Below are 24,837 nucleotides of genomic sequence, written 5' to 3' on the forward strand. Positions count from 1 at the left end.
CTTTTGCTGCAAAAATAATTATGCCCTAACTTATCTTTCTTATATTTAGATTTATCAAAATGTTGGATGCAAATAAACTCATGATTATTTTAAGTTTTGATACCAGATTTTTCGAAATTTTCAATAGAAATATTTATAACTTGGCATCTGAAAGAGTTGAAAATGAGGCCAGGTCCCCTGATTTTATTACTCTAATTTTATTGCATTTCATCCAAGTATATTCCTAATTCTGTTTTTATATGTTCTTGTGTGTGAATATACACAAGATTTCAAACCTGTGATTTTATATTTATTAATATGCTTAGTCTATCTTTATTTCATACTGATATCAGTTATGAATTTTAGTTCACAACTCTGGGCATGAGAAATACCACATTCCTTTATTTTGCTAAATCAAACAAAATTTTTGTTCCTGCGAAATTGGAGGAAAATTTAACGTCGTTCTCAGTCTCCGAGTCCTGAATCTAACCCAATTGCTTTGTGAAGTTATTGAAAGGCAATTCCTTGGGAGTACCCATAAGCAACCATATAAATCGTGTGTTTCACACAAAGAAATGCATAAACACAGGTCCTGTGTTGTAGGAATTAGCAATTGCATTAGGGATTCAAAAAATACACATTGGAAGCTTAACAACATAGGAATGGGGGGGGATTTAAATTGCAAAGGAACGGACACTTAAATATTATAATGTGTGTTACCGCTTGAGAGGGGAAAGGTAGCACTGTGTGCTGGAATGACCGGAGGTCAGTCAGAGGGAACTTCTCACAGAGAAGATTTTAATAGGTGAAGAGGGGATCCAGGTGGGGGAAATAGCCTAAGCAAGGCTTTGAAGTAAAAAGACAAAAGTTGTGCTCCAGGCCCAGTGAACGGGCCTGGCTGGAACAGAATGTTCATATTGGGGAACTGTATAAGCAGGATTAGGGGGAGTTTGCATTTTATCCTGTGATTTCAAACGTGAGTTTGAATTGTATCGTATAATGAATGGCAAGTTATTGAAGGAGTAGGACAGGATCGAGCTAGTGTTTATCTCAAATATAAGTCAGTTGAATTAGACCTTAGAAAGTGACAGGCACAAGCCAGGTGTGAAAAGAAAAGGGTAAGGAATGAAAAATAATGACCTTACAAAGAGAAAAAGATCAGCACTGCCTTGCTCATATGGCTCCAAGATTTTGAGCCTCAGTGACCATGAAGTATTTAACCAAAAAGGGGAATTCTGTAGGAGAGGACAATTTTTAAAATACAATGATCATTTTAGAAAAGAACTTGAATTATTATACCAGCTAGTGATATTTCTGATGATTAAAATTTTACAGGTTCACTGAGGGAAATAATGTGAAAAGAAACTAGCAAAGGGTCATGGGCTGACCCCAGGCAGCAACTGTATACATGGGTCAGAATTAAGTCACTGTAGACCGGGAGGGGGGCGGGGGCGGTAGGGGGAAGTGGGAGAACTAGTTAGATGTCATGGGGGACTTTAGGGGAACATGTTCATAGACTCATGATTCCTGGCTGGACTATAAAGTCTATGTAGAAATGACAAAAGAGTCAGGCCAAAACTTACAGTGTTTTTTGGTTTCTTTTTTTAATGATAAGTTATTTCTAAATCAAACTTTTATAAATATAAAAAAGCTTAAACACATTAAATACAGTTCCATCTGAACCATAACAAAAAGTAAAATCTTACTCTGAATAGACAGTATGTACAAATTGCTGTATGTTACAAATTTTTCTATACTGGAAATAGCAGATTTGACTTAGTCCAAATTCAGTTTTTTTAAAACTATCCTCTTCACACATACATTTAATTTTTCCACTTGTCATACGTTATTTTCAATGACACTTACTAGTTTTTGTTTTTCTACACACTAGTCCCTACATTTTTAAAGCATAGATTATTTCCGAGTGCGACAGAAACCAGCTTTGGGCCTATGTGGCCACTAGGAAGAGCATCCTTTATGCCACTGCCTGCCTCCGGGGCTGGCTGTCATGTCTCCACACGTGGCTGTCATCAGCTGTCCAAAACTGGGATGAGGGACAGCAGTTGACTTCAGTCTGAACAAGTACCAAACTGACGTTCAGATGGCTCAACAATGCATTCTGATTTTGGTAACCAGTTTCAAATATTGCTAGAGAATTCTCAGTAGAAGTAGAGCTAATGAGCAAGAGTAAAACTTGGAAGCTGACACAATTATATTTTCTTTTTTATAAGCCTAAAAGCATTGTGGTGTGTTTCAGAGCTGCTTCCTCCACAAATTTTGCATCCACGTTGTCATGTCCTATAAAAGCATCCAGGCCTGGAAAGAGAGAGAAAGAGAAAAGAGTTACTATGAAACTATGTGGCATTTATAATGCTGTGCCCACGGCTCTTTGAAATCATAATTATTTTATATTTCAGTAAAATACATTGTTCTGAGAATGGGCTGTTAAAACTTACTAAACCTCTGAACCAGGAAAGGCCATGTGCATCAACCAAATGGGTTTTTAACATCTTAAACCCTTTTAAAAATTCAGAGGAGCCCTGACCAGTTTGGTTCAGTGGATAGAGCGTCAGCCTGCGGACTGAAGGGTCCCAGGTTCGATTCCAGTCAAGGGCATGTACCTTGGTTGCGGGCACAGCCCCAGTAGGGGGTGTGCAGGAGGCAGCTGATCGATGTTTCTCTCTCATCGATGTTTTTAACTCTCTCCCTTCTTCTCTGTAAAGAAACAATAAAATACATTTTTTAAAAAATTTCAGAGGTGATCATTCCTTTAGGTAATTTGCTCCAGGTAAGTTGTGTATTGCTAGTTAAAACCAAGTGCAGTAAGGACCTACTTATAAGTAAGGAATATTTTGGAAAGAACAAGGTACAGGGGTGTAAATAGGCACTGACTGATGTGCCAAGGGAAAACTCTGAGGCCAGAGGAGTGAATTACCTTGATTGGAGGACTCTATCTCTGTCAGTGTTTCAATGAAGTAGTTCAGAGGCAGAAATTCCACACTGAATGACGACTTGTCAGTCATAGAACTTTGAGGCTAAAAAGGAAACCACTTCTGGTGTTAGTTGATTATCCAAAACCAGCACAGACTTTAAAAAAAGGGGGGGGCGGTAATAACTACAATTGCAGTCCATATAGGTAAGCTGACATGGGCAAACAGGATCCAGGAAACATTTAGTGGGGCTGCGCTCTCACACTGGCTCACCTGCTTCTTATAGTTCTGAAGCAACCGTCTCACATGGTTCCGGGAAATAATATTAGAACTCATAGGATGGTCCCAAAGTCGGCAGATCTTCTGACCAATGAGCTATGATGTAAATGGAAAAGCAGGTCAAGGAGGATTTTTAGGGCAGTGCAAGTACGACACTATAATGATGGCCAAATTCATAGAATGAACACCACCAAGAGTGAACCCTAATGCTGACTGTGGACTTCGGATGGTTGTGATGCAGGTTCAGGAATTGTAATAAATGGACATTCTGTGGGGATGTTGATGGGGGGGGGGGAGGCCATGCATGTGTGGGGGTGGGGGGAGGATGGAAAAGCTCTATGACTTCCACCCAATTTTGCTGTGAACCCTAAACTACTCTAAAGAAAATAAAGTCAATTATAAAAATACATGGATGGAAAAACATATAGAGGAGAATATAGCTCACACTATATTAAGTAAATGTACCTTAAATCTATTCATAATTTTAAAAATATTTCCAAAGTCACCAGTTAGTCTAAAAGGCCCTTTATGCTTAACGACCTTTGGAAAAAGGCCATTTCCTCGGAGGTATGCTTCTGAATTTTGGGTAAATACTCCCTTCAATGCAACCCTGAGAAAGCAGTTTATACACTGATGTTGCCAAACTCTTTTTCTGAAATGGAGTTCATCCGCTACTCTTCAAAGCTGGGGTCCTGCATGCCAACTCCAGGCGATGTTTTGATAGGAAACGAAAGGTTATAGGCATATTCTCTGCCAATGTCTTGCCCAGGAAATTTTAATTCCCTGAGAATATGAGGCAAAAAAAAAAAATCTCATTTAAAGACCAAAATAAATGTTCAGAGACAATCCCCTGAGAGATCCAGCCATGGAAAACATGCTTTGTTTTCTCTTCTCGCCTTTGCTTCAGTAAGCCTGCAAGGGGGAGAGGGCGTTACAAAGCAAGCCCATTCGGTCCAGAAAGGCAACAACACCCCTCCGTGGGAGGATCGTGCCAGAGATGCAAGGGCTCAAGGTATGTAAACAGCACGCAGGGCTGGCCCTGGCGCCCAGGGTCAGAGTTCTCAGAGTCGAGGCTCTGAAGACCTTGCTGTGGAATTTCATATTTTCATAGTATTTTTAAATCCAAGAGCTACGATTCCCCACAAAAACAAGGAGTGTCTTCATAATGCTTTCAGGTCCCTCATGTTTCTCGTTCTTCCTTCCACCCAGGAATGTTTTCCAGCCCTGGTGGAAACCGCAGGAGGAGGAAATTCAGTTCCAGGACCTTCTGACCTCACCTGTATTTAAATTTCTTATCAGTTTAGAAGCCAAAAGCACATGTTTCCCCTCTCCCTCCCCTGACTCCCAGATGTAAATATTAGAGCGGTTTCCTAAGAGAAGAAAATGGCTAAGTGTGTGGGGTGGGCTGTGCCAAGCCAGAGCCGAGCCAGAGGCGCGAGGGCCTCGCAGGCCCAGCCGACCGCGGCAGAGCGTGGGGATGGATGGGGTTTCTTGGCAGGAGCTGAAAAGTGAAACAATTCAACTGACTTCAGCCCAAATCAAGTAAATGCTCCTTTTGCAAGAAGAACTTGAAGGAGGTTCATGCCAAGGCTCAGGGAGAAAATAAAATGGGATTCAGGATTACCGGAGGAAGCCGCACAACGATGCTGAATTTCAGTTTCTCATTTTTCTCTGTGTTGTCCAGATCTACAAGAAAGTCAGAGTGACAGACAAACCAGAAATCTCCATTTGAATATCTGATCAGGCGACTAGTACTTCAGTGGTTCATCCTGATAACACATCTCCCAACCTTTGTATTAAGCATTGTGTCTGTCTGAACAAAAGGGTTGTTTAAAGGAAACGGTTTCTCTATATCATGGGACATGGCTCTGGAGCAGGCTGCTAGTCAGAAAACAATTTTACTAACTGAAAACAGAAGGTACCTTGAAGAATGGGAAATACTTCAACATATATGAACAAAACTCATCTGTAAAATACCACAACTGAATCAGTTAGGTGAGAGCGGTTATACTACAGACCACATTTAAACTTCAACATCATATAAGCACGGCATTTCTCATTGATTTTTCTGGCAATTTCAAGTCTGGCTTTGCAAGGATCGTGTTAATCAGCTGAAAATAAGCCATTCCGTGACTTCTTAAGAAACACGCCTTCCGAGGCTCCTGTCCTCGAGTGCCCTCGTGTCCAGTAAAGGAGTCGAATAGCTGTGTGTGGACTGAGAAGTCATGTGGGGTCTCCCGAAGGGGGAAGACTCTTTAAATTAGCCCAAAGGATGGTTCCAGGAAATGAACTGCACTCAGAAGGGCCAGCTGCATGACCGAAAAAAAAAAAAATGAGGAGCCCTGTTCAATACTAAGAATTTCAAGATGTCATGCAAAGCATTACCGTAAGCATGGGCCCTTCCGAGTACTGCTGGGCCCTGGCCACACAGGTGGCACCACCGGGAAGCCAGGCCTGGAGGTGCCCAGACAGGAAAGCGCGGAGCCTCGGAGCCTCTTACCTTGCATGAGCCTCGTGACAGCCGTTTCTGTGAGGAGCAGCACCCCGCTATCAATGTAATGCAGCAGGTTATGCAAAGGGAGACAGCGGACGCCCAGGATCGTGTGCAGAGTGTGAAAACCTAGGAGGAGAGATGCGGGAGGGTACAACGGTCAGCCAGCATCTCAGGCAGAATGAACACAACGGTGTTCATAAAGCGCTTAGCTCAGTGCTTGGCTCCTAGAGTCCACGAAATGCTGCTGGAAGACAAGGCTACGCATTACCAAGACTAAGCATTGTGCTGGACATATAAGTTCCCAGCAAGTCTGTATTACCTTCACCTGTGTCCATCCCTAAGCAAAAAAGAGGAAAGGTGTGCAAGACGGCTCGATGAGAAATGGTTTTACAGTTTAGCAGTTGGCAATGCTACGGTAAGATGGCAAAGGAGAACAGTTAACAGGAGACCTTCAGACTCCACATGCCCAGCGAAAGGCTGATGGATAGGGACCATTTTGCTAAAGAGGAAAAAAATCTGACCCAGAAGGAGCCAGCTTATATGCCCGGTCTCCAGGTATGCCTTTGGGGTCTGCTTGGACTAAATTATTTATTATAAAAGAAGAATTAAAACAACATGGTCAGATAGTAAATCTATAGGAAGCCAATAGAGAGGAAGGCTCTCCAAAACCTGAGTATCATGGGTAGGCTCCTCAAACTTGCACTATTAACAATAAATGATAAAAATAGCACCCATGGGAGAAGACATCAGACCAGGAAAGAATCAGACAAGCCCTCTTGGAAAAGTGGCATCTGAGGGGAGCTGTGAAGGGTAGATGTGATTCCTGGGGGTGGAAATGAGGCAGGAGGACACAGGGGGGAGACAGCAGAAAAAGCCATGTTTGTGCGAGTAGCCTGAGGCTGGAGTCCTGCCACCTGCTTACTAGCTGGGGCAGCTAAACCTCTGCGAGCCTCCGTTTCTGCGTCCTTCCAATGGAGCCGCCACGACCTTTCTCACAGGGCTGTCCTGAGAACCAGAGCTGGTCTAAGGAGCGCCCATGGGATAATAACAGTGGCTAATACCAAACGTGTAGTGAGGCCGTCCACCTACCCACTGGCTTACTTGGTCCTCACACAGCCCCATGAAGGGGGGACAGCTTTAAATGGAGAAGCCGAGGTTCACGGGAACTGGGAGACTTGCTCAGGATCATATAAATAGTAAGTGTCAGAGTTGAAATTTGCACACAGGCTGTGGGGCATTAACCTAGGCTTCTACTGTAACATAACCCAGCCCCCATCATCGGTAGCTGTGTTAATAGAACAATAAGAACAGGAGCCCAAAGGTAAGAGAGTATGGGGCATGTTCAGAAAACATTCATTGATCCGGCTGAGCTGGAATCAGGTGGAGGACAGGAATGACAGGAGGTGAGGTTGGAAAGGCTGACTTGACAAATCCCTTCTGTATACCATGCAAGGGGCTGGGCGTACACCAATGAGCAAAACAGGGGCAACTGCTCCCATCCACCTTCCAGTCTGAGAGGAGAGAGAAAATCAAATAATTACCAAAAAAATCAATATCTATTTTTTAACGTGACCAGGTCTATGAAAGAAAAGTGCAGGGTGCTCTGAGTAAATGTGACGGGTTGAATGCTGAATGGCAGCAAGGAATTTATTCTTTAGTAGGCTTGGGGGAGGCACTGAAAGTTTTTAAGCAGCCTGGAAAGAGGATTGAGCTTTACTTTTGGAATATTAAAATGGCAAGAAGGAGGTAGAGTAACAGTTTGCTACAAGGGGTATGAAGACCTGTCGGGAGGCAATTGCATGAACCTGGGCAGGAGGCAATGAGGGCAGGGATGGGAGACGCTTGGAAACTGATTGGAAGTGGGCAGCAAATGACAAAGAATCCTAGCCTAGTCCTGGGAGTTGACATGACAAAGAAATGATACCCAAAGAGCAGGGACTTGCATTCAGACAAATCATGGAGTTCATTCTCTCTCTCTCTCTCTCTCTCTCTCTCTCTCTCTCTCTCTCTCTCTCTCCCCCTCCCTCCCTCCCTCCCTCCCTCCCTCCCTCCCCCCCTCCCTCTGTGTGTGTGTGTGTGTGTGTGTGTGTAAATCATGAGCAGTGAGGAACTCAAGTCCCAAGTCCTGGCAACATCGAGGGTCAGATAAAATGCAGGCTCTGCCCACAAGCAGATGTTGCTGGGCTAGCAATGGATGAGTCCACTAGCTCCCCTGGATCCAAAAGAGAAAATCATAATTTTACTAGCTAATTAACAACATAAGGTTCTTCTAATGGGTTTGGACATTCTTCCCAAGATTTAAAAAAAAGTTATGAAATTATTTCTGAATAAAAGTTTAGAAGTTCTACGCCGTAACCGGTTTGGCTCAGTGGATAGAGCGTCGGCCTGCGGACTGAGGGGTCCCGGGTTCGATTCCGGTCAAGGGCATGTACCTTGGTTGCGGGCACATCCCCAGTGGGGGTTGTGCAGGAGGCAGCTGATGGATGTTTCTCTCTCATCCATGTTTCTAACTCTCTATCCCCTTCCCTTCCTCTCTGTAAAAAATCAATAAAATATATATATTTTTAAAAAGTTTAGAAGTTCTATAGATTTTCTGGACTTAAAATTCCTCTCCAGCCCTGTGTCCATGTCCTAAATATCCCTGATGACCCTTCGTCCTCTGTCCCTAGGGCACGGGCCCAAGTTCAACAGTCCATTCTTGGCCTCCTCTCTGCATGTCAGCGCTGGCAACAGGAAAAACTAGCTAAAAGTAGGCATTGGTTCCAAAAAAGAACTTTTCCAGCCAACTCTTGTCCTCGTCCTCCAGATGTCCTGGCCTCCTCTGGCCAGCAAGGGGGACACAGGTGCCCTTTAAACTGCAAATGCTCCAGCTCTAAACCATGACTTCCTTTTTGTGGATCCCATTCTTTTTCTTCTTTAACCAATTCAGGTTACATGTTTCTGACATGTGAAACTCGGTTTCCTCTACTCTAGGAGGCCTGGAAAGCATGCACACTGACACATGTAAATGAAAAAACACCCTGTACTTATACACACGTCTGTACACACACATGATTCAGTGTCACTTCACTTCCATTTCCATGTCACATGAGGGAAACAAACATTTAAGAGAAAAAGGATATGCCTGGCCAATATGGCTCAGTGGCTGAGCATCCACCTATTAACCAGGAGGTCATGGTTCGATTTCCAATCTGGGCACATGCCCAGGTTGTGGGCTCGATCCCCAGTAGGGGGCATGCAGGAGGCAGCCCATCAATGATTCTCTCCCATCATTGATGTTTCTATCTCTCCCTCTCCCTTCCTGTCTGAAATCAACAAAAAATATATTTTTTTAAAGATAGAAAAAGGATAGAAACTGCTCTTCCTTACTTAACCCATGTACACAAGCTGTTAAGTCTACTTAAAATAATTCTCAGTCACTACGGATAACATTTTCCTGGTTTCCCTCCTTATCCATCCCTGTGAAAGAATGCAATGTTCTGCAGAAAGTGAATGAGTTTTTACGATCTCCCAAGAATAATACTGTCCCCAGCAAGTCAAGTTCATTTATTTACAAAAGGAGCTTGAACACCCAGGGTGAACAAATGTGAAAGTGTCAATTCATCCCTCTACTAAGTCTTTCATGTTAATCATAAATAATTAAGAATTTAAGCCAGGAAGCCATATACAGTTTTCATGAAATCCCTTCACTCTTTCTAGAGGGCTCCTCACAATTCATATTCCATTGGAATAATTTAAAGCCATCTCTTCTCCTCATACATGGCCACTTTCAGATTTCTACAAACTCAAAAGAAACCTGCTTTGTACCCTCACTACATGCAGACCTAATAAGATAAGGTGTATGGATAGAGAAAGCATAAAGGATTCCATACCATATTAGATATGTCACAGATCCAGAGAATTTCAGATGCTATAGGGATTTTCTGGGCCCATAAATAGCCAAAGTTTGAGCATCAACTAATTCAACTGGATTATAAAATTCAAAAGGTAGCAACAGAACAGTAATTAAAAGCCCAGAATTTGGAGCCAGAGTGCCTGGATTTCAATACTGGCTCTGTTGCCTAATAGCTGTGTGACTTTAGGCAAGTTATTCTTAAACTTGCTGTGCCTCAACATCACCATCTGTAAATGGGAATAATATTAAGTGAAACCATACAAAAGTGCCATTTGTGTTGGTCAAATATTTAATGTGGTTCAATTTAAGCTCCTATTACTCAGGATTGTTATGAAAATTAAATGTGCTAATTTATGTAAAAGTACTTGGAACAAAGTACTATAGGTACTCTATACATGTTGGCTTAAGATGAATGAATAAAGGAATCAATTAATGATGGGTGAATGGCTAGCTATATATGAATAAATTAAACTGGCTGACATATGATCAATAAATCAACATAACAACAAGTGTTGGCAAGAATGTGGAGAAAAGGAAACCTTTGTGCACTGTTGGTGGGATTATAAATTTGTGCAGTCACTGTGGAAAACAGTATGGAGGTTCCTCAAAAAATTTAAAAATGGATCTAACATATGACCCAGAAATTCCACTTCTGGGTATTTATTTGAAGAAACCCAAAACACTAATTTGAAAAGATATGTGTGCCCCATGTTCATTGAAGCATTATTTACAATAACCATGGTATAGAAGCAGCCTAAGTGTCCATCAATAGATGAATGGATAAAAAAGATGATAGGAATGGATAAAGAAGATGTGGTCCATATAAACAATGGAATATTACTCAGCTATAAAAAAGAATGAATTTTTGCCATTTGCAACAACATGAATAGTACTAGAAGGTATTATGCTAAGTGAAATAAGTCAGGCAGAGAAAGACAAATGATTTCATTTATATGTGGAATCTATAAAACAAAATAAGCAAACGAACAAAACAGAAACAAGCTCATAGATACAGAGAGCAAACTGATGGCTGCCAGATGGGAGGGGGATCAAGGGGATAGTTGAAAAAGGTTAAGGGATTAAAAGGTTAAAGGTTAAGTAAAAATTGCCAGTTATTAAAAAATAGCCATGGGAATGTAAAGTACAGCTTCTAAGCACATAAGAATCAGTTCAATTTTGACACCCAGCCAGACCCACTTCCTTCTGTGTTAACTTTCTTGTTCAGATAAACTAGGCTGACAGACATCAGAGAAAGATCTCCCTGAATCAGCTCCACTGGTTCAAAGTATCCTAGAAAGTTACGTGGGGACCAAGCTGGGCTCCCTAAAGTTACTGACAAACTACAGTATAGTTTAATAATTGGGGGCGATCTGGCGAGCAGAGACCAACCTCAGGCCCTTCTCTCACAGTGACACCAGGCACACAGTTTCTCAGACACAGCAGGTCTCATCCTTAAAGTCATAATGTGCCTTCATCTAGGGACCATGTGAAGAGGAAAGAACAAATCAATTATAACAAAGGGTAAAAGAGCCAAGACTTACCAGGAGGCAGAGGTAAAAACAAACTGTTAGTAGCTTCCAGAATCCTGGTCATGATGTGGAAGACTGCAGACTCAGCAGCACTAGCCCGCCTGTTGCTGGGGGAAGGACCAAAGCAGCATGTGAGCCAAGAAGCTCAGCTCTGAAACTCCATTTGTCTAAGCAGTAGCTCTGAGTACCATAGACAGATGGAATCCATACAAATGGTGAAAGGCTACCCCTGTAGAAAGCTTCAAAAATATGATGGTGACCACCAGCCTAAAGCCTAGAATCTAACCAGGGAGTTGGCACATAATTAATTATGTTAACTTCAATTCCCCTTCTTGGTAGTACTTAACTCATGTGCCCCTCCCCTCTCACCATCAGCCACATGCCAGGAAAGAGGATGAGTGAAATAATAGGGGCATAACTTTAAACACTGAGCACAGAACTAAGAGAGATGGTGTCAGGACTGGTGAGAATTGCTTTCAACTGGTAAGTTCCAAAAAGGCTTTGAAAGCAGGCAGCAATCAGAGTTGTTTTGGCTCTTTGCACACCATGACAAAAGAACGGGAAATACTTGCGTACAAGTGGAGAACCCAGGGATGAAGATTATGTTTCCTCCAACTGGTTTCCAGTATTTGGCAAATGACGTCCAGCTGGAGGGGAAAGACAATCTGTCAATCTTTGCTCATCCCACCCACCCCTCAGGGGCCCCACAGCTATGCTTCCCAGCTCTGACAGGCACGTTCAGGGCAGCTGGCGCTCCGGCTGTTGCCTGATACAGAACCAGCCTTTCTGAGGTCAGCTCTGAGGCGCTGGAATCCCAAATGGAAAGACTGAAAATGCACCCCAGAGTCCAACAGAGCACCCTCTGTCTGTGCGGGCCATGCCCCAGCTGAGCTCCCCCAGCCTGGCCAACAGGCCCTCAATTAAAGGCCCTTGTCCATCAGTGAAGGTCAAGTGCAACTGGGTCTGCTCTAGGCCTGCTATGTGGCAACAGCCAACCACTGGCAGTGAGGAGAAAGGCGATACTGAACAACATGATGTCCCGAGCATGGGCTGTGGAGTAAGACTGGTTTCAAGTCCCCAGGTTCAACATTTTACTAGTGTGTCAATACTAGTACAGCCTCCACTAAGCAGTTATCAGCCATGCATCCAAGCACTGCAGGTGTGGGCAAAGGACAGGGTCTCCCTACAGGCACAGACAAACGCCATTTATTCTCAATTATACAGATTCTCAGTTTCTCTTGAGCTGAAATCAGGTAAGATAATGCGTAATATGTCCAGGTTCTGCAGAAATTTCTGGAACTTGTTTTAGGCTATTGAGCCACCCTCCTGAGAGGAGCCTGGGAGATGTGGCTGTTGGCCGCTGGGCCGGGGCAGGCAGATTTGGCTTCAATCAGTAACTGCTGAGGCAGAAAGTCAGGGGCACTGAGTTTCCTGAGACTACATCTGTACCATTTCAGGTCCTATTGTGTTCCAGGAGTGTTTCACACAAACTAGTGTCAAAACTTTTATGAGGTTAACTATGGGGAAGAATAATATTTAAACAAAAACTCTTAATACTTTGGAAGGTGAAATCTAAAGTCAACAGAAGTAAAGGTGATAGGCAGATGTGTTAAATAGTTGTATGGTATTAGTTAAAAGACTAAAAAAGTAAGTGAATATCAGCATGGGGAAGATCACTAACACATCGATAAAAGTCAGCCCCTCAGTATAGTTCCACTTCAAGGGTGAATTATTTAAGATAGTTTCAATGCTCTGATTATAAATATCAGTATATGAGAATACCAACCTCTCCTAATACATTAAAAACTATTAAGTTCAAAGACATTCTTTTAAAAACAGACACTAATGATTACAATGAAGGCAGAAACTTTAAAAATAAAACATGAAATTAAATGAGGGTCCGATCTAATAAATTTAATCTTCCAGAGTTCAATGCAAAAATATGTATTTGCACAATGGCTCATTTGCATAATGGTCTTACCCAAACTTGGGAAAATGGAGTGTTCTTTCTCTTTCTACGTACTTTTAATTTTTTTTCCTCGCACATTATTTCTAGGTTCTAAGCAGGGTCAGGCTTCAACTCCATATGCTTTATAAAAGGACCCAATACAGCTTTAGAATTCAGTCTAACAACATCACTTCTATTTACACATGAACTGGCATTCATTTGGATTACATGGTTTCAGTAAGTGGCTGGCTATCTGGTAGATGAGCTGCCAATCTCATCAGCAGATTCTAATGTGGTAGTATTTCTACAACTAACTGGAATCTGGCCTAATTGGACTGTGGGAGCTAATTAAGAATTGAACTTCAAGTTCTCTCATGTTTACATAAACCTCCATGCACAGAAATCATTACCTACTGTTTAATAAAATGCCAAGATGAGATATGAACATTAGGCAACCATGCTAAACTCATCACTGGTTTAGGCTTCATGAGCATACAATCACTATTGGAAGGTTGTGCAATACACCAAGTTCTCTTTGTTTTGAGGTGTTTTTCCCCCCCTTTCCTCAATCTATAGCACCCAGTATACTGGTTTGAGAATGGGAGACCTCCAAAAACCTAATTTGAAAAATATACTAGGAATTATATACCTGGGCTTTGGGGGATGGAAAACAAAAAGCAAAACCAACCAGTTTTGAACTGTAGTCCAGAACCATCTGTTCAATTTTCTTCTTTTCCACACCCTGTAGATGTCTCGAAAGATGGTCTTTTAGTTCAGACACCATCTGAAAGCAGGATATAAATTAGATAAATCACAACCCACCCACTCACACTGGCAACTGGTTTGAGTTGGATCCATTTATTAACATTCCTTATTAATATGAAAATATTGGGTCTAAAGATCCTACCAGCAGAAATGCATAATCCTCAATCTTCCTCTGATGAGCACAAATCCAGGGTGCCAACGTTTTCAAGAGGAACTATTTCTGATTCATCCAAAGCCCAGGGAGCAGTTGAGAGTCAAGCTCCAGGCCCTGGTGAGAATTCTCCAACAAATTCTCAAACAAAAGTCGTTTACCATGTTATTTTGTCAGACTAAATTCCTAGAAATGGAATTTGTTGGGTCACACACTTAAGGTTTGTGGAGAGATCATTGTGGTTACACTAATTCTCAACTGCACTGGATGAGGCTGTCCAACTCCCTGTACTCTGAACTTTGCTGGTATGATTTTTAAATTGTTGTCAATTTGATAGACAATAAAAAACAAGCAAGTAAAAACACTTGTTCTATTTGTCATTTGAATATAGCAATGGAATTCTTCTTCCCTTCCCATGACTTGAGATTTTTTACCTAAATTTACTTTCAAAAAATCATTGGTCACAGCCTTTATTCATTTCCCTTCTCATGTGTTGCTCTTTTTAAAAATATTTTTTTTATTGATTTCAGAGAGGAAGGGAAAGGGAGAGAGAGAAACATCAATGATGAGAGAGAATCATTGATTGACTGCCTCCTGCACGCTCACATTGGGGATAGAGCCTGCAACCCAGGCATATGCCCTGACCATGACCTCCTGATTCATAGTCATTGCTCAACCACTGAGCTACGCTGGCCGGGCTGATGTATTGTTCTTGTATTGACCTATAAACTTTACTTATACACCAAATGTTAATCATTTATCACAAATATCACAAACAATTTTTCCAAATTTATCGTTTGCCTTTTGTTTTTCTGTTTAAATTTTCAATCTATCTTTTCCTATATATCTATATTCAATAACACACTAAAGGGCCTTCTTTATTTCAAAACTATTTAACTATCCACTTATTCAAATTCTTTCACATAGTTAAATATTGTATATCCTACTCCTTTATCTATCTGATATTTCTATTGGTTTATGGCAGTGATTTTCAATTGATGTGCCACAACAATTTTTAAATTGTTCAAATGTCAAATAAAAAATGACAACAGTTAACACAATAGCCTCCAGTGCGAATGAATCAAAATTACACTATGTTTTTGCAGAATTTTAGTAATTAGTTTATGTGTGCCCTGAGATGAAAAAGGTTGAAAATTGCTGTTTTATGGTATAAAGTGGTGGTATTTGGGATAGGATGAATCTAACTTACTTTTCTTTCGCAAATAGATAACCATTGACTAAGTTTTTAAAAATTATTTCTTTCCACATTGACTTTTATACATATTATACACTAAAGATTCTAATCACATATCATACTAAAGATTCTAATTAAACTACAGTCTACTGACTATTTTGTACAAGCACCATATTGTCGCTGTCCATGTAGACCAACAACACAGTCAGATATCTGCTAATGACAGTCCTACACCTCTTTACTGTGTCGACTGAGTCATTTAGTTGCTGGCAGAGACATTTTATTGGCTTTTTTATTTTATGTTATTAATCTAGATGCTAATAAATATTAACCTAGATGCTAATAACTTGTAAACGGGATATTGTTTTCCATTATTATTTCTAACTGGTTAATCCTGACTTTTTTAAAAAAAAAGATAAAATAAACATAGAATCAGCAGCTTACTAACTTGTTCCTTATTTTTCATTTTCCCAGTTGTTTATTTTGTTTGTTTGTAGTATTAGACAGTCTTAGCATCTTCTATTACTTCTGTTTCTTATTGCATTGGCTGGAATTTCCAGAACCATGTAAAATTTTAGTGAAAATGGCAATGATCCTTAACTTATTTCTGATTTTAATAGAAATGCCTCCAACATTCCATTAAGAAGGATGTTGACTATTAATTAGTATTAGATTATCCATTGTCAGTTTTGGTTTTAAGGTTATGCTGGCTTTTTAAAGTGATTAAGACGCTTCCCATCTTTTTTTGAAAATAATTTACATGCCATGAGAATTACCTGGTCCTCGAAAGTTTGAAAGAACAGGCTGATTAAATAACTGCAGCCTTTTAGGAGATGATCTTTGGCATGTTTTTCTAATTATTTTACAGTAATTGTGCTTTCGGGTCTTCTAACTCTTCTTGGCTCAGGTTTGATCATTCTATTTGCCAAGGATACTTTGTTCAACTAGAATTTTGAAGTGTGTGAACGTGTATTTATACATACTGTTCTCATATGTTTTAACTTGCCATATCTAGTAGATTATCTCATTCCTACGCTTGCACAGTATTAAAAACATTTTATTAGACTTTCCTGATGTCTCTAATCAGTCTTTTAAAAGATTATGGAGTTATTTACCAATTCTGATCTTTAATAAATTTATTTTGCTTTATATTTGTTTGGTCTCCCTAGTAGTAGGATTTCTTGAGAAAGAATACTTTATTCTGTTTTATTTTAAACCAGAAATACAAATGCCACAGAGACGTTGCTTTTTCCTCATTTTAAAAACTCTTAATGTACATTTCCTTATGATGTTTCGTAATTATATATTTATAATGGGGTAATTGACTAAAGTGTGTCTCCCCCACTAGACTGTAATTCCAAGAGGACAGAAATCATATAGGTGTTCCTTACCACTGAACACACAGGGCGTACAGTGGCTGGACACAATTCTGTGTTGAAAGAATGAAAAACAAGATCAGGATGAGAAGCACAACTTAGCACTTTCCTCCCTTCTTGGAGCCCATGGTTTGCTGCCACCTCAGTGTCCCACAGACCACTCACCAGCCCCACAAGCAGCCTCTGGTGGCTGTCTTCCTCCTGCAAGAGGGGTGTCACTCTTGGCTCTGAAATAAAACAGAGCAATTGTCAAGCAGGAAATGGGCTGGAAAAAAATGGAATCCGCCTGGGTTTCCCCTCTCTTAGTCACTGGGAAAACATGACAGTTCCCAAATAAAATAAAAAATTTTCACTAGGTTAGTGTGACCTACTCCTGCAAGCTGAACTTCTCACTCAGGTGACTGCAAGAGAGTTCTGGGCAGCAGATTCAGGTCGAGACCCGGGTGAGAGAGAACAAAGGAGGGAGGAAGGAAGGGAGAAGGAACACATCTCCCAACAGCAACAGGCTCTGGCTTTGATTTCTCTTCAACACAAAACCTCACCACTGTCCAAGAACTTCTGCTTCATGGGAGACAGAGTAACCTCTCTAAACTCTAAGGGGGACACAAACACAGGGACAGGGACTTGTTGGAAGGATCACATGACTCCCTGCCTTCTGGCCTCCCATAGTTCACTGTCTTCGGGAATTACTAAGCTGAGGGGACCAATTACTGTGGCCATAATACTAATGGGTATGTTATCAGACTGAAAGCAACAAAATCAACATGGGAAAGTGATATGTAAGGTCAAATCCAATGGCGCTTTCTCCACTGTGACTTGCACTTCACCAGCAAGACTGGGAGGGGGGGAGAAGGTGAGCAGTCTCATTGGAAGATCTGCCCTAACACTCCCCTGAGGGTACCTGGGCACCTCTGCCCTGCTCTTCCTGTCCCAGAGGGTCAGGAGGACTGAACTCTGCCGGTCCCTGGGCTGAGGACTCCTTGCGGGAGGCATGAATGCCTCTTGACACCTCAGGAGAAATCCTACATGGATCCCACATAACCTTCATGATTAAGAAGAAACAATGCAGGGTTGAGCCCAGCAGCCCTGAATTTCACACGAGTGTTCCCTTTCTGGCAGTGATGTCAGCCTTCCTAGGAAACTGGCACAAGCAAAGCAGGGGCAAGCTCCCAAAAAGGTGTCAAGAGAAGATGACTCGTCACAGGACGCGAGCAGGCCTGAAGGACAGGAGCAGAAGGGGCTCCTCGGGTGGGTGGGGGCAACAACAGAAACAGACCACAGCAACGTTTCCCATATTGCAAACCCCTGAATCCCACACGTTCACACCCCGCGCACTGGGCAGGACCCTGCTGACGGCTGCTGCCAGGTGCTGGTGACGCAACCCCTGGCCTCAACATGGATGGCCTGGTAACAGGCAGAGGCTGGGCCCTGGAGCCGTGCAGTGGGCCCAGGCTCCATCTGCCTGGGCTGGCTGACAAGTTCACCGTCACGGTGCATGAGGGTGGAGTCCACAGCTGCGGATGTGCAGCAATACACTGTATAGAACAATTTCCGTTAGGGTCACCCAACATATACCTAACATCCAAGCCCATAAACATAAGTGGGATATAAAAGCGACAACTTTTTAAATAAAGACTGACTTGTATGAACCCTGAGAGAGTTCTGACAAGACTGCAAAAGGGCTTATACCTGGATGTGCTTAGCAATCTCCTCCCCCAGTTTTCACAGCTAAGTCCCCTTGGTTGTCAAGACCCGCCCCAACCATCCCTACTCCTGCCCTCACTCCTCACCCCTCGCTCCTTGCCCCTCACACCTGCACCCTAAGGTTACATAGCACCTATCATCTGGTTTAGAAATTATGTGTTAGCATTTCTTCCTCATGCACGAATGATATACCAGCCACCCCAGGTATCCCACATGTGCCAAGAGCTATAGCATTTACTCTCCTTTTCTCCCCCCCTCCCCTGAGGAGGACCACACAAAATGGTTAAATGGTTTGCCTAAAAGGACACGGTTAGCATGAGGCCCAGCTGGAGTTTAAGCCAATCCTGTCTGGCTCCAAGCCCAGGATCTTCCCCCACATCGCTGGGCTTACCTAGGGGCTCCTCATCTTTGCGCCCCTATGACCTCACCCAGTGAGCGCCCCAGTGTCGACCAAAATGAAAGCAGCACACCAGTCAAAGGCCCTTGTGTGATCAGACAGCTGGAGGGAGTGGCACCCTGAGCCAAGGGAATTTCCAAAGCGCATCCTGTGGGTACAGCCAGTGGGCATGTTAACTAGATCAACTCCATGGGGGAAAATAATGAAAGCCAGAGGCCAGCACTCCGGGACCGACCAGCAAAAGCACACTCAGCAGCTGTCCCTGAAGGTCCTGGTGCCAAGACAGACATGGAGGAGCTCGGACAAGAAGATGTTAAAGGTGCTGCCTCCACTGCACTGTTGGAAGTGGGTTTCTTGCCAACCCCCAGTGGAAGGACGAAGGGTGTTACAAACAAAACACTGACTGGAATCCAAAGGCTTGATTACAGGTCTTTTCTTACCCGAATTCCTTGCTTCTAGGTTAGAAATCACCCTACAAAGAAATTAGCCAATGTTATTCACACAGGAAACATTCTTTTTTTTAATGAAAGCCACAATAGCGTACATGATATCCTCCTCTAACAACCCCTGCAGAAACTGTTTCTCAGGCGGGTGAAAACCTCAAAAACTTTAATCAACTTGGCAAAAGCCACATTAGGCAATTATGAAACTCAAAGCCCTTTAGTGCAAACAATGACAATAATTTAGAACAATTGCAGCTCTTAGTTATTGGAAATAATGGGAACAGAAAATAGAACAGAAGTTGGAATGGGGCCTGTACTTGTAGCATTCTGAGATGACTCACTATCCAGAAAATCTGCTTTCAAAATAAGAGCAAGCTCACAGGCCAATATCACTTTTTAAATCAGCCTACTGTCTGTATTCCCCTAAAGTGTTCAATTAATAAGAGCTTTCTCTACCACTTCCTTACAAATCATCCATCCATAGGGCACAAACCTGTAAGGCTTAACAGATCAACTTTTCCACCAGAAACTCTGACATCAAATTCCAGAATAGGGCCCCACTGGCTGCATTCAGTGAGCTGACAGCATCATGATACACAAAAAAAGTCAGCTACTTCCATGAAAAGTAGCCAAAAAATAATGCAAATGATAACCATCTTATAGATACAAGAATCCCCAGTTTCACTTACTTTACTGCATTATCAAGAATATTCCTCACATACGCCTTGGACCTTCTTTTTCCTGTTTTCTAGGAGTGAGAATATGTCAGAGGTATAAAAGCTGAAGGTATTATGGGTGACATTTTTCACATCAAGGACATAATGGAATACAATTAAAAGTTTCAGGGAAAAGAAATACACCTTCCAGGTAAACAGATAAAATACCTAGATTATTAAAACTTTGTTTCTCTAAAACTATTATAAATTTACTAGAGGCCCAGTGCACAGATTCATGCACTGGTGGGGTCCCTCAGCCTGGCCTGCGGGGATGGGGCCGAAACCGGCTCTCCGACATCCCCCGAGGGATCCCAGATTGCAAGAGGGTTGTTCTCAGGTGACGCACCCCAGAATCAGGCTCCTTCCTCTCTGGTTCCAGGTACATCACCCGAGAACCGCAGCTGCCAAGTCACTGCAGCTCAGCAGCTCCTCTGTTGAGTGTCAGCCCCCTGGTGGTCATTGTGCATCATAGCTACTGGTTGGACAGTCAGATGGTTGCTCAGGGTTTTATATATACAGATAGGACATTGCAAGTCAACTATACATTAATATACAGTAATACTACAACTATATACAACAACCCTCAGGTACTCTTCACCCGCAATCTCCCCAATGTTTACCTCTTATATAAATGACTATACGTGGTACACTATCCAAATCAGACGCTGACACTGGTCCAGTGAGTGTACAGCGCTGTCATTTTATCACATGCGTAGATTCATGTACCGCCACAATCAAGAGACAGAAGGGCTCTATCACCCAAAGAAGCATCAGAGAAGCACCTCTGACTACCTATTGGGAGATTGGTAGCCACAACGTACAAGTGCCTGGCATTGGGGAGGTGCTGCAAAGGGAAGCAGCCTTATGACTTGGGGGTGTCACCGGGACCTAACATGCCTGCTCTTGCTTCTTGCTTTGTTGTCATGAACCCACGCGTACCTCTTCTGAGATCAGGCTGTGCCACTCTCTCCTGACCACGCTGTTGTTATAGTGTAAGTGTGGCTTGGAGTACTTCACATATTCCAGGTTGGCGTTCAGTTTTTCCCAGTAGTTCTTAAAGCTCTGCACCTGTAGGGGACAAAAACATCCGTGAGCTTGAGCAGCGGGCCCTGTTGGCCAAACTACCCAGGAGGGCCACACAAGCCTGCTACCGACCTGGGATCCCTGACTTCCTCAGCTCGTATGGGGCAGCATTTCCGAGTGAGTACCTCCCATGCAGGATGGCATTCTCATCCCAATAGGGATTCTAAAGTAGAGAGGTTTAAAGAGTCTTTGCTTCCCCACTTCCTTTCCTACCCCCTTTTACACAGAGAGAGCTGCTGCTCCCTTCCCCAAACTGGTATGACTCCCCTGGGTTAAAGCTAAGCGGGTCAGCCTATGTTAAACACACAGTGTTGTATCAACAATGCCATGTTCAGTCAGAGAATGTTCATGAGATTTGGAGCACATGGAATAGGCTCACTTTCCCACCAAGCTTATCTACTGCCAAAGAATTTATTTTTCAAAAATGTAGGAATCGGAAAGGCGAAGTGAACTAGCTTCACATCCAGTTGTCAAATACTCCAGAACAGAATAGTTGGCATCCTAATTAGGTCTTTGACTTGTTGATATAATTGTACTACCCTGAAGCAAGAATGTATCCATTAGGTTCATTTTTAAATTAAATGAAATATTAAGCCTCTTCAATGTTGAAGGATATAGTGACACAAATTGTTTTCTTTTAAATCAATGAAGATAAATCTGATACACACGTTCTTGCCAACGTGTGTATCATATAAAATATGCAATTATAAAAGATTTGAATGGAGCCAAGGTTGCAATATGAGGCCATAAAACAAAGTGAGCTAATGCATACTGTGGCAACAGACTTGGCTGTATTGCAAGAGAAAAAATAAGAAATAAGATATGCCTCAATCAAGAAACATGCTGCCCTGGACGATTTGGCTCAGTGGATAGAGCATCAGCCTGGGGACTAAAGGTCCTGGGTTTAATTCCGGCCACGGGCACAGGCCCAGGTTGCAGGCTTGATCCCCAGTAGGGGGCGTGCAGGAGGCAGCCAATCAATGATTCTCTCTCATCATTGACGTTTCTATCTCTCTCTCCCTCTCCCTTCCTCTCTGAAATGAATAAAAATATATTTTAAAAAGAAAAGAAACATGCCCTTATGTTAAACAAGAGCACATTATCCAAATTCTTACTGAACGGACGGTCATAATTGGTTCAAAATGGGTTTTGGAGTATCTGTGAAGTGAGTTACATAATAATAACTGCCGTTTTAGGAGCCTGAAAGCCCAGTCCAGCCAACAATCCTTCTCACAAAGACAAAAACCTATTTCCAAGACAGTGCCATTTCTAGGGGAATCGTAACACTGGAGCCAGGTCATACTCCCCCTGTCCTATCTCGTTCACCTTTTCTTTCGTTTTCCTTTTATTTATACTGAATGTATCTTTATTCATCCTTTGGACTTCCTTGTATTGAAATAATAATAATAATGAAAGTAAATCCTGCTAATTTTAGGTCCCTGATGGTTAAGTTACTGCAACTTACTTGCTATTTCACCTCTGGGCCCAGGCACAGGGCAGCCAAAAGCCAGAAAACTTATTGGTGTTGTGGTGACATCTAGTGGTCAATGAAGCTACTGGCTTTTCCTGCATTGGACAGGCGTACAATGCGGCCCGCAGGTATGTGAGGGGAGAAATGCGGTGTCCTACCTGTCACAGGGCCTCTTCCCCTCAGACCAAATGCCACCCTCCCATCAGAAGACCCCACCTCCCACACCCACGCTGTGGATCCTAAGAAAATCTCTCTCCCAAACTGCCTTCCTCCTCCTCACTCCCCCACTTAAAAAATCCCTTTTCTCAGCTGAGAAAAAAACAGGTAAAGCAAGTCCATGGACAGGCTTCACGGGGGCTCATGAACCCACTGCTGGCACATGAAATGGAGTGTGTGTTTGTATGAGCGCTTTTCTGGGAAGGTCGATAGTTTGCACCAGATTTTCAAAGGAATCCATGGCCTGAAATAGTTCAAAACCACTGAGTTTGAAGGAAAAGAATCTAAGTTTAAAACAACGACAGCAGCTTACACTTAAATAAGAAACACTGTTAGCCAAAAGTCTCCAAAATATTTTAATATAAACTTACAGGTCTTTCAAGGAGGCCACTGGGCTGCATGTTATACTGTAGCTATTGAGGTAGTACAGAGAGCAATGCCCAGCATATGTCACTACGTGGTATCTACTGGATAACTGATGCAACCTTTTGAGCTATAAAAATTCATGGGGATCATTGTAAATTGGGAGATCTATTCGGAAGTCTGGTTAATAGATGAGACCCAAAGGATGAAGAGGATTTGAGTAAGTGAAGGATAAGAAGAGGATGTTCCAAGGGGAGCTCTGAGGAAGTGAGTGAAGACTGAGACACCCCTATGTGGATTCTGGGTTTAGATCAGAGGCAGAGCCTTGGAGAAAGCAGAGAAAACAACCAACAACACTTCATTCTCGGTGGTGAAGATGGCTGCCTCTGGAGTTGATTCCAAATGTCAGCAGCCACTGGATCCCATCCCCTGGAGATGTAACTGTTTGGGGCGTGACCTGAGCCTCCTGAGTTTTACAGGTTCCCCAGGCAATCCTACCATTCAGCCAGCGCTGAGAACACCACTTGAGCATGTCCAGGTAATCCCAGTCCCGACGCCCACCCTCAAACATTTCCCTCTATCTGCACCCCTGGTTAAAGGTGGAGGAAGACTGAGATTGTGTTAAGTGACAGGAGACAGCTTTAAAGAGGAGGTTGGGGCCAATCTGCGAAGGATCCCAACTGCCAGTGAGTACCAGCATGCTCATTAATCCAGAGAATATACGAAGCCCACGATAAAATTGTAGATATTGGGGGCACTGCACAACCACATCCTAACAGCCAACCGGGGAGCACAGCCAGCCACTCCTCTCAGTCAACCAGCACTGATGGAACTACTTGTTTACCAAGCGCTGTATTCATCAGAAACAACTGAGCAAAGAGAAAGCCCGAGAAGCGCATGCTGGCTACTTTAAAAGAACTCATAAAACTTTAAAATACACACACAAAAGCTTTATAAGAAAGATACCCATGAATTTAGCTGCTTCTGGGAGACGTGGTGTTAGAAGCCATTAGATACTCCAGGAACAATCCAGAAGCATTTTTCTACTCAAGGGGGAGTTTTAAACTTTGATTTTGAAAGAAGTTTCTTCTTGAGAAATAATCTATTTTTGTCTCCTAGGATGACATGGAATAATTAACAAATGTAGACAATGACAACTATTAACTGAACAAAAGAACGAAAGAGTTACATTAAGGGACTGTTTCCCATTTATGATTTGGATTGCCAGTTGATTTTTTTTTTAGAAGTGTTTTTAAGCCCTGTGGTGCAGGCTCATCTGCAAATTGCTGTCAGGAGAAAACATCTGCCCTTCATTTCCAAACAGCCCTCTGGCTCTGGTCCTAAGTCTTCTGATTCACCAGCATCTTCTCACTGGAGAGGAAGCCAACTCAGGGAGAACCTTCCCTCTCCAGGCCAGGGCTCAACCAGCAGGGCTAACGCTCCATGCACTCTGGCTCGTCAGTGGATACCATCTCGGTATCAGCCTTTACTTGCAGCCCAGAGAAACACAGTGACCCACCACCTCCAGCACAGACAGAATAAAATAGAGACGTCCATGTGTCCACGAAGCCAGCGAGGCACCACGCTAAGCCAAGATGCTCTGGTGGCTGGACTCCTGAGGTGACAGAGTGAAAGGCTCAGCCTCTCTGGCTGCATCGTGTTCAAGCCTGTGCTGTTCCCGTGGCTTCTCCGGCTAACAGCTTCTGCTTGGTGTTGCATATAGACATGCTAGTCATTAGAGGTATGCCACTTGCACCTTGCATTTTACAAAACAGCCCCTTACCCAAAAATGCCTTTCCTGAGGAGATAGGGGAACTATGTACAAAAATAATAATTGTTTATCAAGGATTTGCAGGAACCTCATGACTGAACTCACATCAACTAGAGTGAACAGGCTAAGAAC

At 42.7% G+C, this 24,837-nt stretch overlaps 1 protein-coding gene across 1 annotated transcript in view; it reads right to left on the reverse strand.

Annotated features, from left to right (window-relative positions):
* Nucleotides 1-1,586: 1,586 nt before the first annotated feature.
* The window catches only part of GSAP (gamma-secretase activating protein), a gene marked incomplete at its 5' end in the record, with an annotated part of 80,665 nt that continues 57,414 nt past the window's right edge, over nucleotides 1,587-24,837 (reverse strand). The window contains 12 exons of the mRNA XM_023751020.1: nucleotides 1,587-2,295; nucleotides 2,915-3,014; nucleotides 3,183-3,284; nucleotides 4,813-4,874; nucleotides 5,689-5,808; nucleotides 11,119-11,213; nucleotides 11,683-11,753; nucleotides 13,743-13,838; nucleotides 16,707-16,768; nucleotides 19,083-19,114; nucleotides 19,775-19,833; nucleotides 20,741-20,869. Of these exons, the coding sequence (XP_023606788.1) occupies nucleotides 2,204-2,295; nucleotides 2,915-3,014; nucleotides 3,183-3,284; nucleotides 4,813-4,874; nucleotides 5,689-5,808; nucleotides 11,119-11,213; nucleotides 11,683-11,753; nucleotides 13,743-13,838; nucleotides 16,707-16,768; nucleotides 19,083-19,114; nucleotides 19,775-19,833; nucleotides 20,741-20,869 (1,020 nt within the window). The remainder of the gene's footprint in view (nucleotides 2,296-2,914; nucleotides 3,015-3,182; nucleotides 3,285-4,812; nucleotides 4,875-5,688; nucleotides 5,809-11,118; nucleotides 11,214-11,682; nucleotides 11,754-13,742; nucleotides 13,839-16,706; nucleotides 16,769-19,082; nucleotides 19,115-19,774; nucleotides 19,834-20,740; nucleotides 20,870-24,837) is intronic.

Source organism: Myotis lucifugus, unplaced genomic scaffold (assembly GCF_000147115.1).
Source record: "Myotis lucifugus unplaced genomic scaffold, Myoluc2.0 scaffold_18, whole genome shotgun sequence".
NCBI lineage: Eukaryota > Metazoa > Chordata > Mammalia > Chiroptera > Vespertilionidae > Myotis > Myotis lucifugus.